General features: G+C 37.8%; 1 protein-coding gene across 3 annotated transcripts; it reads left to right on the top strand.

Annotated features, from left to right (window-relative positions):
• The first annotated feature begins 248 nt into the window (after window positions 1-248).
• Window positions 249-14243, top strand: thoc5 (THO complex 5). 3 transcript variants are annotated; one of them, XM_056272628.1, is made up of 20 exons: window positions 249-374; window positions 1095-1192; window positions 3580-3723; window positions 3805-3918; window positions 4058-4155; window positions 4412-4558; window positions 4648-4762; window positions 5522-5654; window positions 5736-5813; window positions 6223-6266; window positions 8253-8352; window positions 9256-9364; window positions 9446-9547; window positions 9886-9982; window positions 10215-10326; window positions 10539-10642; window positions 10767-10854; window positions 11805-11920; window positions 12005-12198; window positions 14109-14243. In XM_056272628.1, the coding sequence occupies exons 2-20, from the start codon at window positions 1097-1099 to the stop codon at window positions 14170-14172; spliced, it is 2055 nt and encodes a 684-aa protein (XP_056128603.1). In that variant the 5' UTR covers window positions 249-374; window positions 1095-1096; the 3' UTR covers window positions 14173-14243. The 3 variants fall into 3 exon arrangements, with proteins under 3 accessions (XP_056128603.1, XP_056128604.1, XP_056128605.1); XM_056272629.1 differs by having other exon boundaries at window positions 258-402; XM_056272630.1 differs by lacking the exons at window positions 249-374; window positions 1095-1192 and adding an exon at window positions 1398-1525.
• The last annotated feature ends 507 nt before the right edge of the window (window positions 14244-14750 follow it).

The raw sequence follows: 14750 nt of genomic DNA, 5'->3' as shown, positions 1-14750 counted from the left end.
GTGTTTTTTGCTACATAGTTTAAATAATGTAGTTCAAAGTAATTAAAATAGTATTAAACGCATTATGTGTTTGTTATGTAATAATCAATGTGAGAAAAGAAAAAAAACACCAGTCGGCATTAATACAATCTAAATGAATTAAATGTAAATCGGCCGTTTAAATTAAATGTGAAATGTTTTCTGGGTTTCTGTCATTAGATATTTTTCGCTCGGACCTTTTTGCCTTATATAGAGATCTTTTATTATGTAATCCAGCAGCGGAAGTGCTGTCCGTCGTTTCCTCCCGCATCCAGCTTGCGGATTCTTGCTGTTTGAATGACACAATTTAATAATTAAATTTTTACATACTAAAATTGGATAAAAGCAGTTGAAAGGTGAGATTTTATGTTTCCAGATTTATCGGTGAGTCTAATTTAAACGCAACATGATACATTTCGAGCGTTTAAATAGATCTGCTGTTACTTCATCAAGAAGCTAACCTGATATAGCATAGTTTACTGAACTAGCTATGAATACATGATATAATTTTCTAAACATAATAAAGAAACGTATGATACATATAACCTATGTGATATTTAAAATACATTTGACGTCTTACTCATTAGTTATTTTAGTATTATTTATATACATTTATAATATTTAATGTATTAGTTAAAGTTTTACAAATCTTACTACGTGCTTTTGTCATTTTTATTAGTTTTAGTTTTTAAATGGTTCTATTTAGCTTTAATTTATTTTTATTGCAGTTTTAGTTTAATGTTTATGTTTATTTTTATTTCAGTTACTGAAAACTATTTTATAGCAATAACAACAACAACAACACTGAAGTAGATTAAATATAAATAACAATTACATAAAATAGTCTGTGTGAAAATAATAAGTGATTTAGAAATGAACTCTTAAATAATCTTTTAAAATGTCCTCCTCGGCTTTATTATGAAATATTGTAGTAGTAATATATGAAAGCATATTTTATTCCAGGTGATTGTAGTTTCTGTTTGGAGGCAGTTTGACAACTGACACAAATTATTATTTTTTTTAAATCATTGCTTGTGATTTGATTTATGCTCATTCTGATCTCTTTAATTTTTCAGTCATGTCCTCAGACGCTGTGAAGAAGAGAAAGCCGAAGGTCATCCGAAGCGAAGGAGGAACTCCAGAAGCCAAGCGCGGTCGAGGAGAGAGTGATCAGGTGAGCGGCTGTGAAATGCATTCGAGATGATTTCAGCAGAGCAGTCCACTAACCCTCTACTCATTCTTTTTCTCTAATAACTCTCATGTGCAGCTGAGTGCAGTCAGTTCACATGTCAAGTTCAGGAAGGTCAGGTTGAGGCAGGAGAAGGTACAATCCAGCATGTTCCACTCATTTAGGCTTCAGATGTGTTTCTTTCATGAGTTGTGTTCAGATGAGCTCCAGTGAGCAGATATGTTGATGTGAGACTCATTTGGCATGTGTATGTAGGTCAAGATTCCCGCCGGACCTCATCTTATCGGACAGAGGAAGCTGTTTACAGCAAAGAATCAGGTTCCTATGAGATCTGTCTCTCTCCCCCTCCTTCTCTCTCTCCGACAGCTGCAGGGTCCAAAATGAACACTTATTGAGCACCAAATGTCAATGAATATTGTAATTTGGCCATTTTATTTTACAAATGGCAAAGAATAAAACAGGAGATTAAAAATTATATTCTGTATGAATAACAAACAATATTAATGTTATAAATAAACTGACAGCATATTTCTGAGGACATAATCTTGATATATATATATATATATAGCAATTATATAGATTTTTACATCAACAGAAATATTTAATATACCAAAAGAAGTGTATATATATAAATATATATATAAAAAATTATTAAAAGCAATAATTAAAACAAATATTTTAACTTCTAATATTAATTTTAATTAATTCTTATTATTATTATTATTATTATACATTAAAAATAGTTCATTATCAACAATAATTAGTTTTGTTTTATTCTGTTATTTGTTTTACGTTTTTATTTTACTTTTGTGCTGCACTTTGGTCAACTGTTGTTATTAAAGGCACACTGTGGAATTTTTGGCCACTAGGGTGCGCTCGACCTGTAATTTTCACGTCTAGTGCCCCTAGAGGCCACAAGCGCCGCAGCATTGTCGCAAAAGTCAACAAACAGTCAACCGGTCAACCTCCCGTGTCTTTATGTGTGTGCAGACGGCATTTGATTTGTATGTTGGAGAAAGTTAATCGATTCACTACTGACCAAAATAATAATATAAATATAAGATTAATAATATAAATCCTATAAAGAAAACAAATTGAATAAAAGTAGCATACGCAGAAAACAATGTCTGATCAGGTAAGTCGCATTGACAAGGGTTGCCCAATCCTGCTCCTGCCGATCGTCTGTCCTGCACAGTTCATCTCCAACCCTAATCAAACACACCTGAAGCAAACAATTAACGTCTTCAGGATCTCTTTGCAATGGGTTGGAGATGAAATCGAGTAGTCAGGAAATCGTTTAACAAAACTGATATAACTCACTACATATTTCCGTTATTTGTAGTCTTCAGTTTGTTTTTCCTTTTACACAAATACAAACATATATGAGCTGAAAGGAAAAAAAACATTTACATTTGTATACGGCAGTATGTTGTGACTTATATCAGTTTTGTTACACGAATTCGCAGTAAATATTACATTATATATACACTTTTATGCCGATGTTTATTTTAAACTCTCCCTTTTTCTTTTATTGGTCTCCTCTGACAAAATCTTTGCTTTCTTCGCTTTCTTCCGAGTAGCTGTTGATTCAGCCATGACGACAACATACAGACGCCGGCAATCAAACGCGAGTTGAGCTCTCACGTTAGAATTTGAGGAAGTGGGGGTGGTGGGGGAAGTGACGTATGCCGTAAAGCGGTCGAATTTTGTAGTTCTTTTTGTGCTCGGGTTCCTACCCGAAACCCGAAGTTACGTGCTAGGAAAAGCGATACAGACACCTTCAGGCTTCGGCAGACGTGTCATTCAACCTATTGTAAGTCGATGTACCATCTCAATGGGTTTTGGTAATATATTATAAAGGTTGAAAAGTTCCACAGTGTGCCTTTAAATGAGCTATATAAACTAATACAACTAAACTACAATTATGCAGTTTAGCGTCATTATAACAAAAATACTTGTTTATAGTATAACAATACATGTTTTATTATTATTATTAGCAATAATACTATTATTATTATACACAGTTTAAATGTATAAAATGAGATATAATAATAATAATGTTTGTTATTTGAATGTTATACATAAAATATTCAGTTACTGTGCTCGACCAAGAATCAAATATTCCAGAGAGCTGTAATAATTACTGCCAATGAAACTTTCTTAATTCACCCGCCATCAGCATGTAATTTTGGATCCTGCTCAGCTGTCGACACCTTTTCTGTGGCACTTACGGGTGAGGAGGGTCATATCTCACGGTTTTGTAGTTTCATTGTTGGCTCACAGATCATGTTCAGCTGGTAGGCAGGGCTGTGTGTGTGTGTGTGTGTGTGTGTGTTCTCTGGTCACTCTGTGTGTGTGTGTGTGTCCCTCAGGAGGTCCGTGTGTATAATGAGGAGGTGGAGCTGGAGGGCAGAGACCCGCAGCAGGACTACATGCTGTATAAGGACACGTGTGCGGCTCTGGCCAAACTCATGGCGGAAATCCAGGAGCTGAAAGCCGGCGGCGTGAAAGACGGAGTGAGTTTCCCAGTTGCCATGTGTCTAAAATCGGACAATGGAATTAAATGGAACTGACCTTTTGCTTTATGCGTTCTATAGAGTGTAGAGATCGAGGAGAGACGCAGACAGAGCAGCGTTCATTTCATTACCCTGAAGAAACTCAACCGGCTAGCACACATGCGACTGAAGAAAGGCCGAGACCAGACGCATGAGGTGAACACAATTAACACTGATCTGATTTAGCATATACTCACTCACATGCTTGCTTTATTCTAGTTTTAGTCCAGTTTTTTATGTTTAACATGCTTGATAAATGATTGTTTCAGCTAACAGTATTTCTGTGTGTCCGCAGGCGAAGCAGCGAGTGGATGTTCTTCACCTGCAGCTGCAGAATCTGCTCTATGAGGTCATGCATCTGCAGAAAGAGATCGGAAAATGTCTTGAGTTCAAGTGAGTGCCAGAGAGGGAATGTCAGGGAATTTTAAAATGTATCTCCAGGCCTGAAAATCTCATGAAAAAAGTGAATAAGCATTTTTCTAGGGCTGGAACAACACGTTGACGTACTCGATTACGTCGATTGCGCACTGTTTATTTCCATCCCAAATCCCCTGTCATGTTTCGCACAAAACAAAACTCTAGAGCAGATGCTAATGGCTAGTATGGCACCTGTGTGAAGCAGATGTTAACGACGTTCTCTGTGTTCCAGGTCTCAGCATGAGGAGATTGAGCTGGTGAGTGAGGAGGAGTTCTTCCAGGAGGCTCCGGCTGAGATCTCACGCCCTCACGTCACACGTGACGATCAACACCAGCTCACGCTCGCACGCCTGGACTGGGAACTAGAGCAGAGGAAGAGGTAACAAACATCAGCGACCCTCCATAGCCCTCAAATACCTCTAAATCTTCAACAGCATCATTAAACATGCGTGGCGGTCCATAATGCAGGTTGGCGGAGCAGTATAAGACATCTCTGACCAGTAAAGAGAAGATTCAGAAAGCCATTGAGCAGAAGAGAGAATATCTGAGCAGCCTACAACCTGGACTGCAGAACATCATGCAGGTGAAACCTTAGACTGACATATATAATATATATTTAAAGGGGCTTTCGCACCGGGTAGTTCTGGGAACGAGCCACCAGGGCGGTTCCCTGAGAACTAATGGTTCCCATAGGAACATTTTCCTGTTTGCATTCGCACCGCCAGTAGGAACTCTGAAGTGAAGTTGTTGTTGTGACCTTTATTTTGACGGCGCTGAGAACGCCAGAGCTTAAACACAGTGCTCACATTCTCCTTGTTCATTGGTTTACGATCTGTCTAATACGTTATTAGATAGAACTGTAATGCATAGAAAGACAGTAATTGAAAAGGTATTAGCGTATTCCGTGCGCTTGATGTCCAGTGTTGCTGAGGCAGAAATACATAATCATGTTTCTCTTGGTCCCCTCAAAGGTGCGTTTGATTTTCCTCTGTGAAAAGGTTAACAGCCACATCTATCACTATTTTCCATGTGCGTAGAGTTCGTTTCTGGAGTAAATATACAGGCTATAATCTGTGTGCTGTTTACACAGCTTTTTGTTTTTAAATGGCGGGTTCGTCCAATCAGCGAACATAGTGCCTATATGTTCCTATAGTGCTGGTTTAGACCGACTCCTCCAAAATCGTTCCCAGTTCCTGTGGTGCGAACACGCCAAAATTCAGGTACTTCTGCCAATAGTATGAAAAGTTCCTCCGGTCCGAAAGCCTCTGTTGTCACATTGCATCTTATTCTGTTTCATGTAGACAGGAAGAGACTGACGGATCTCTCTCGCTCTCTCTCACAGGCGTCTATCCCAGTGCAGGAGTATCTGAAGATGCCGTTCGAGCACATGCAGAAGCAGGCCGAGGTCGCCCGTCACCTGCCGCCGCCTCTGTATGTGCTGTTGGTCCAGGCCGGTGCGTACGGACAGGCCTGCGGTAAGATTCTCAGCAGCGCCTACAAGACCTTGTGTTTCTGATGAATCCTAGTTCATGAGATCATGCAATTGTGTGTTTCAGACAAACAACTGTCTGTGAGCATCAGTGGAGACGTGGATGAGGCCAAAGCTCTGTCCAGACCCCCGGAGGACTCGCAAGGTACCTGTTGTAACGGTCACTTTGTGCATTTATAATTCGAGGTACAATGAGAACTGCGCATGTGTGTGTAGAGAGTGTGTCTGTAATAGATGTGAAAGGTGAGGAGAAGAGAGAACCGCTTTTGTACTCTTTCTTTTATGTCCTTTTCTATTTGTGACCAGAGTTGAATACTTATTTGTCTGCTTTTTCTCACTCAATCCCCATGTATGCTGAAGAGCGTGACGTTTTTATTAAATTATTTTATTAAACCCGGTGAAAATACGCTGTCTCTCTTGGATCTTTTCCTCCGACACCACATATTGTTTTTCTCTCTGGGCAACATCTCAACTCTGCGTTACACTGTGTGTCTTTGATTTGTGTGTGTGATGATCAGTCCAGTATTATAATTCATGTCCTGTTTCGATCTCAGATGACGAAAGTGATTCGGACGCAGAGGAGGAGCAACAGAACACGGTCAGAATCTGGTTTTATCCTCTCCGGTTCATTATCTTGTCGTTTGTAGGGCTGTCAACTTTAGTCGTTTAGTCGACTAATCGGTCGATGCCGTCTTGGTCGACTGACATTCTCATTGGTCGACCAGTCGCATTTTATTTTATTTTTTTACCGATAGAAAGAAATTTTCTTTGATTTACTCCTTGATATTTATTCCTTTATAAGCAGTTATATATAACTGTATTCTAAATATAATTAGCCTATGTTTTATCCATGGTTTTATCCCCACTTTAAAGGGATACTCCACTTTTTTTGGAAATAGGCTCATTTTACAACTCCCCCAAAGTTAAACTGTTGAGTTTTACCGTTTTTGAATCCATTCAGCCGATCTCCGGTTCTGGCGGTACCACTTTTAGCATAGCTTAGCATACTTTATTGAAGTGGACAAGACCATTAGCATTTCAAAAAAAAAATGACCAAAGAGTTTCGATATTTTTCCTATTTAAAACTGGACTCTTCTGTAGTTACATCGTGCACTAAGACCGACGGTAAATGTAAAGTTGCGATTTTCTAGGCTGATATGGCTAGAAACTATACTCTCATTCCTGCGAAATAATCAAGAAACTTTACTGCCGTACCATGAGAGCAGCAGGCGTATGATGATATGACGCAGCGCCTGAAAATAGTTCCGTTGTGTTGACGGAAGGTGGCCTATTTTCAGGCGCTGCGTCATATCATTACGCCTGCTGCACTCATGGTACGGCAGTGACGTTTCTTGATTACTACGCAGGAATGAGAGTATAGTTCCTAGCCATATCAGCCTAGAAAATCGCAACTTTACATTTACCGTCGGTCTTAGTGCACGATGTAACTACAGAAGAGTCAAGTTTTAAATAGGAAAAATATCGAAACTCTTTGGTCATTTTTTTTTAGAAATGCTAATGGTCTTGTCCACTTCAATAAAGTATGCTAAGCTATGCTAAAAGTGGTACCGCCAGAACCGGAGATCGGCTGAATGGATTCAAAAACGGTAAAACTCAACAGTTTAACTCTGGGGGAGTTGTAAAATGAGCCTATTTCCAAAAAAAGTGGAGTATCCCTTTAAATGCTGTAATTTAGGCTATTTTGTAACAGCGCCACAGTTTAGCGCACCACGTAGAACACTCGGGAACCGCACCTGTGGCTGCACTGCTGCTGCGGCGCGGACGTGCTTGGAAAAAACGAGCGTGTCGCACCGCGACCGCATCGCTTCCATAATGAGCGTGCATACCGCGCGCCTACATTTGAAATAATGAACTTGAGCGCGCAAAAGACGCGATATGTGAGCAGGTCCTTTAACGGCTTTATTATGCTGACTCAATAGATTGTGTTTTCTTATGTTTTTGTTTTTATTTGTACACTTGATGTGTTTGAAAATAGCCTAAATAATGTAACAAAACGAAAATAAACCTATATGCCTTCCTACTATACAGCCTATTATTATTAGGATTGTTTTTTAGGCTATTTGGGTTTTTTGTGTGTTTGTTTTAAAACGCCTAGATCGGCTGGACAAAAGTTAACCCATAGCTTTGAAAGTAAAGAAGAATATACAGCCTGTATAAACGAGAGCTTTTGTTAGGATTTTTCATTATTTGGTAGTTTTAGCAGTTATATTTTCTGTAGCGTGTGGTGTGGTCAGGTGCGCGATTGTGACTGTCACTATAGACCTAGGACAGAGCTCCTAACTTTGCAGTTAAAAAAATCACTTAATTTTCAAAGAATTGTATTATTATTATAGTTTTATGTATTATTGATGTTTTTTCGTTGTTGCTTTTTAAATGCTCTCTGACAATTGTTCAATAAATGTTCAATCGAAATGCAAAACATCACGTCTTTTTTCTTCTTCTTTTTTTAGTCGACTGATCTTTGCGCAGGACAGGACTTTGGTCGACTAAGGATTTCTTTGGTTGACTACAGCCCTAGTCGTTTGTGTGCTGATGTTGTCATTTCCTGTCTCTCTCTGTTCAGAAGCGCCGGCGGGCGACTGTAGGAGCTCAACTGGATGACAAGCGTAAAGAGATGCTGAGACGTCACCCTCTCTCGCTCTGCGTGGACCTCAAGTGTAAAGGTGCGTGAAACTGACCCACAGTTCACTGCTGCACCATATTAAACTATTAAACCATATTAAACAACTGATTGAATTCATTTGCATCATCACTCTCAGTAGTGTTCTTGGAATCAACGTGTTTATCGTTGTTTTCCATTCTTTAAGGCATATAGCGTTCAAAAATGTGGGGTCAGAATGATCTTTTAATGTTTGTGAAGTCTCTTCTGCTCACCAAGGCTGCATTTATTTGACGAAAAATACAGTGAAAACAGTGAAATATTATTACTATTTAAAATAACTGTTTTCTATTTGAATATATGTTAAAATGTAATTTATTCCTGTGATCAAAGCTGAATTGTCAGCATCATCACTCCAGTCTTCAGTGTCACATGATCCTTCAGAAATCACTCTAATATGATGATTTGATGCTCAAGAAACATTTCTGATTATTATCAATGTTGAAAACAGTTGTGCTGCTTCCTATTTTTGTGGAAACTGATACATTTTTCTTTTCAGAATGCTTTAATGAATAGAAAGTTCAAAAGTGTAAAGCATTTATTTAAAATAGACATCTTTTGTAACATTATAAACCTCGCTATTGTCACTTTTGGTCAATTAATTGCATACTTGCCGAATAAAAGTATTAATTTCTTAAAAAAAAAAAAAAAACTTACCAGTCCCAAACTTTAGAATGGTCATGTAATATTATATATATATTTAATTGCTGTCACCTTAATTGAAATAGTTTGGTATATTTGAAATCATATTGTGATTTTCTGTGCCAAATATATATATACCGCTTTGTTTGTTTGTAATATTTTTATATAATTAAATGTATTGTCCCCATAAGTAGTTTTAGCTACTTTTAGTTATAATTATATAGTAAGTCTCTCTCTCTCTCTCTCTCTCTCTCTCTCTCTCCAGACGGCAGTGTCCTGCATCTGTTTTTCTATTATCTCATGAATCTCAACATTTTGACTGTGAAGACCAAAGCTTCCACCTCTATGGATCTGAATGGGGCCGTCAGCGCCGGGTCCGTACAACAGCACCAAAACGTAAACGGATGATTACTGTAGTTGTTTGTTTTCTAACAGCGGTTACGTGTCTCTCACAGGGAGCTTCTGAACCCGGAGAGTTTGCTGAACTGTCTTTATGCGTCTGATCACGGCAAACAGACGCCCAACCCTTCCAACCGCTACCAGTTTGATAAAGTCGGGTAAGACAGACGTCTCCACTTTATATTCATCTTATTATCGCCAGAGTTTGAATTGTACGGACCCCGACAAAGGGACATGGTGGTGGAAGATATATGAGATGGGAGGGAAAAATATATTTAGCTCGCAAAAATGTTTGCACTCCCACAAGAAACTTTGTGTTGTAAGCGAGTGAATGCAATGTTTCTCTGGGAAACGCAAACATTTTATGAGAACGCAAAAGCATTGAGATCCCTTCTCATATTTTTTTCCATCACCATGATGTCCGTTAATGTATTCTGTAGAATAGTAATAGTGACATAGTAAAAATGGCATTAAATGAAATTGACTTTCTGTGCAGAATCACTACGTTTTCGGATTATGTATCAGATCTCGGACATCCATACCTTTGGGTGCAGAAACTGGGCGGCCTGCAGTTCTCGTCTGATGGTGCACAGGTGTGTGTGTGTGTGGCTTTACATATTTTTTAATGATATTTTGACTTTACACATTTTACATTCAAATTTTCTTTGGTGTTATTGTAAAAAGCATTTGTATGTTGTGTTAGCAAACGAGTCTTGAATGCACATGTCTGCGACCATATCGATATTGTCTAAAACGAGTGTTTTTAAAATGATTGACATCAGCGTAAAGTGGACGATATTGTAATGAGTAAAGTGTGTGTTTCAGTCGGGGCTGAGAGGAAGTGCTCTGAGCGCCAGTCACATGGAGAGGACCATAAAACTGCTGCGAGGAAGACTCCAGGCTCGACTGTCCTTACACAAACAGTTCAGCTCACTGGGTATGAGAGCTAGATTTTCACTGTATTATTGGTCTTGTGTTGCGATGCGTTTACTGGATGTTGTTTGTTTAGAAATAAGAATATTAAGAAGAGAATTTTTAGTCAATAAAAATAGAAAAATATACTTAAAGTCAGTAAATCTGATAATTGAACCATGCATTTGATCCGTTTAGTACGTTAAATTTTAATGCAATGTGTTTGTTGTGTCCCAGAGCACAGCATCATCCCGGTCTCCAGCGAATGCCAGCATCTGTTTCCCGCTAAAGTGATTTCCGGTCTCACACGGTGGACTATGATGAGCCACCAGGAATTCACCGTATGTTTCTCCCTAACTGGAAACACGTCAGGATGTTTAGCATCTCACAATGACAGCATGAGCGAGCTTAGTGCAAATTTGGTGATATTCAGTGTCTCAATGCGCTTTTGCTCTTGTTCAACAGGAGCTGGGCTTCGTACAGCACGCATTGAAGGCCGGTCTGGTGCATGAGACGGATCTGTTCTTCATGGCAGTTGTGGAGAGAGGAACAGGTGGGACTTGTGTCAGACTTTTTTCTATCGACATGTCCGGTTTGCAGTGCAGCTTATTCTGACCAAAAATCTCCTACTTAGACAGGAAGAGACCGTCTGACGGACATGTTAACTAGGCAAACGCAGTTTTTATGTGACGTTTAGGGTGGCAGGTATATATGAATTCAGTTATATCTCATTTACTTGCTACTAAGCATCTCAAACCAAAGTCTTGAACATCTTTTCAGAGCTGTGGTGTCATTGTTAACTAAATCTATTACAAATATTTTTTTGTTAATTGAAATAAAGCCGAAATAAAATATAAATATTAGATGGAAAAACTTAAATAAAAATGAGAAATGTTGCATTGCAGGGTTATTATCATTAACTAAAACCAAAACCATAAAAAAAAAAACATTTTTATTACTTAAAAAAATAAACGTTAACATCAAAATTTTATTTTTGCTAAATTTCTCATAAGTACTAAAATAACAAACTAAAACCTAAAAGAACTAAGAAAAATTACCAAAACAAATTTACAAAAACCTTAAGTAAATTCAATTAATTGAATTTAATCTAATTCAAAATATTAAATAAAATGTAATAGGTTATCAATGATACCAAACACTGTTGCTTTGTTGCAAATAAATGAAATATAATAAAAACTCACAATACTACAAACTTATTTTAAGTATTAAAATTACTCAAACTGAAAAAATCAAATAAAGCTAAATAGAAATATATATTTAAAAGAAAACTAATAAAAATGGCAGAAGAACTAACAAAATTAAATTAAACCTGAAAATATAAAAATAAAAGCTTATTCAAAATATTTATAAAAGTGTACATTACTAAAATAACTGTTTCAGAGATTTAATATCATGAATATCACAAAGTCCATGTTATTGACACCTGTCGAACAGAATATCTGCATCGTCACTGACTCCTATGCTTGTCTGGTTGTCGATCAGCACGTGTGTCGGCCGCTGTGGTGTTGAACCCCCGTTACCCTGATGTGGCGCCCCTCTTCTCGCTCTCTCTGCTCTGGAAGGGAGAACGCAGCGGCCGCTCTGACGATAACCTGCGGGTAAGAGCGTATTGTACATCCGTTCAGATATTCAAGGAGAAACAGCTGAAACTATTTTCTAATTGATTTTGTTGTCGTGTGCAGGCGGTCGAGAGTGAGGTGAACGTGTTCCAGTCCGAGTTGCAGGGGCCGCGCCCGGGCCTCCAGCTCCTGACCAATCAGATCCAGCGTCTGTGTGTGTGTCTGGATGTGTATCTGGAGACAGAGAGTCAAGTGTGTGACGGCTCAGAGGGACCTAAAGAGTTTCCTCGAGAGAAGATGTGCTTGCGCACTGCCAGGTAACACTCGAGGCCTACTGTAAACACTAGGGCTGGGTAAAAAATATCGATTTCTCGAAATTAATCGATTCTCATTTTTACGAACCGATTTCGATTCTTAAATCTCAAGAATCGATTAGTCATCCTGTTTTCATTTGGTGAATGAATGGAACATTGTAGCGCGCATCCCATCCAATAAATCGCAATAATCTTTGTGCTTTGTTACTATTGATACTAAAAGTCTCAAATTTCAAATTACGTCCATTTTCTTACGAAATTCAAAAACATAAATAGCGCTGTGGCGTGATATCGCACTGGGTCAGCTCAGCTCAAGAGAAGCAGCAGCGCGGAGCGCACATGATCTCCTCTTCCGCCTTAATAATACCAGTTACAGCGGCAAATAAACATGAATGAACGTCTGAAAGTGTGTGTACAACTTATCGAAATCCGTATCATGTCACATGGAATCGCTCAATCAGTGTTTCAACCGTGGAAAGACGTCAGTAAAACAACTTGTAAACAATGTCATGTAACGTCACATTTACCTCAGAAAAACCATGTGACCATAAACTCGTTAGTCAGCTAGAAAAATTAACTCTAAAGAGGAGCATTTTGCTAAATATATGCACCATATTACATATTCATCATAATTTTTAATGTTCTTTGATATTTAATGCATTTTTGAATAAATCTGGCAAGTTTTTATGACAGCCACCATTTAAATGTTTATATTTCATTTCAATAACTTGATTATTATAAAAATGTAATTTAAGTGTTTGTATAGTTACAAATCAGTTAATTTTTACCTTCAATATTACAGTAGGCTAATGAAGCCTAGTAGGCTACAACTGACTCCCATAGTTTACAGCATTAGTTAAGAGATTTGTTTTCCTTGAGAAAATTTGCCATGTATTGTACCTGATATCCAAAATAATCAATACTGAATCGAATCGAATTGCAAGCTTGTGAATCGAAATCGAATCGAATTGTGAAATTTGTGTCAATACCCAGCCCTAGTAAATACGCTTCTCCTTAGTATTTACAAAACATTTTTTGGGAAAGTCAGTCGAAACCTATTTTATTTCCATAATGTGACATTTTCGAGGGTCGAATAACGTGCATTATTGCAAAAACTTTATATTACAAAGCATTTTTCCCATTCATATAACATACACTGATGAATTGTGCACATTAACAACAGCAATGGCTGTTTCCATCCTATTTCTATTTTTGGGATATCGCACCAAGATGTGCATAAATTCTGCAAATGTGCATAATAAAACGTATGCGCTCAATTGAGGCGGATGATGTTTTTATTTGATAAGACTACGTGCACATAAAATACAATGGAAACACATTTGCCGAGTAAATCCCTCGATGCACAACAAAAACTCAGGTGGCTTTGCCTCAACAGAGGATGTGATTGGATATCTGGACTAACTAGCGGACCAATCGCATCACGGCATCTCAAATGCTGGTTGGGTTGTTCTCAAATGCCTGAGCCAAAGTCTGTCTTCAGATGATTTAGTTTAATTTCCTCTCAGAAGCGTCTCACACGATTGTGTTCCTAAACACCAGGCATCAGAACCCAAGAGAACATGACAGTGTTTATTGCGTTTCATTTGGATGCTCTGAGGCGCAAGTCATTTATGATGTACGAAAAAATAGTGGCTTCCCCGATTGCAGCAGCTTCCATTTTTATTACAGATATTTTGCTCTAATTTCCCAGGAAGTGATGATTTAGTTCTCTTGAACACATGGAATGGAATTCGCAAATGATTTATGCGATATTCCATCTTTGCGCATAAATTAAACTCACATCTTGGAATGGAAACAGCTTATGTGTATTTAGAAAGAATTTCTTGAATATTTCCTTAATATAGTGAAGAATTCCTAAAAACTTGAGCTCATGTGAAATGTGTTTCTCTCAGGGGTCCGAGTCGTCTGAAGCCCTTCAAGTACAATCATCCGCAGGGCTTCTTCAGTCACCGCTGAGTCCGGATCTCAGGACGAACGAGACTGTTTTAGTGATGTTAGGAGAGGCTGAAACCCTCTCTCAGTCTCTGTCCTCTACCTTTTACCTCTGTTTTTTCATATGCGTTTCTCGTTTTGCTCATATAATGTGAATTAGAAAATAAAACATTGATTTTGATAAGAACGTCTGTGTGTTTTCTTGGCTCTTTGATGATTCCACATCCCCCCCCCCCATAGAAATATTTCAACACACAATAACAACAAAATACAGACAAACAAACCAAAAGTGCTAAGAAATATAATAAATTACATTCAATGATATGTATACATCTCTTCCTGCATAAATAGTTCAGAAACATGGCAGAAAAATTAAAAGAAACAAAACACCTCTATTTAAGTTAATTTCTGTAACAGGCATTTTAAACTCTTTGTATATACACTACAGTATATATAAATATATAGTTACATAGATAGAAATATCCATAGACACAAAAACAAACATATATCACTAAAATGTGTTTATATATCTGTATATATACAAAAATATATAGACTTCAAAATAAGAGTCTCTTAATACAATAAGTCAAAAAAAACTTTAG

The sequence above is a fragment of the Rhinichthys klamathensis genome, unplaced genomic scaffold, assembly GCF_029890125.1.
Source record: "Rhinichthys klamathensis goyatoka isolate OS25496 unplaced genomic scaffold, OSU_Roscu_1.1 h1tg000341l_1, whole genome shotgun sequence".
In the NCBI taxonomy this organism is placed as follows: domain Eukaryota; kingdom Metazoa; phylum Chordata; class Actinopteri; order Cypriniformes; family Leuciscidae; genus Rhinichthys; species Rhinichthys klamathensis.
This window is presented reverse-complemented; position numbering and strand designations above follow the sequence as displayed.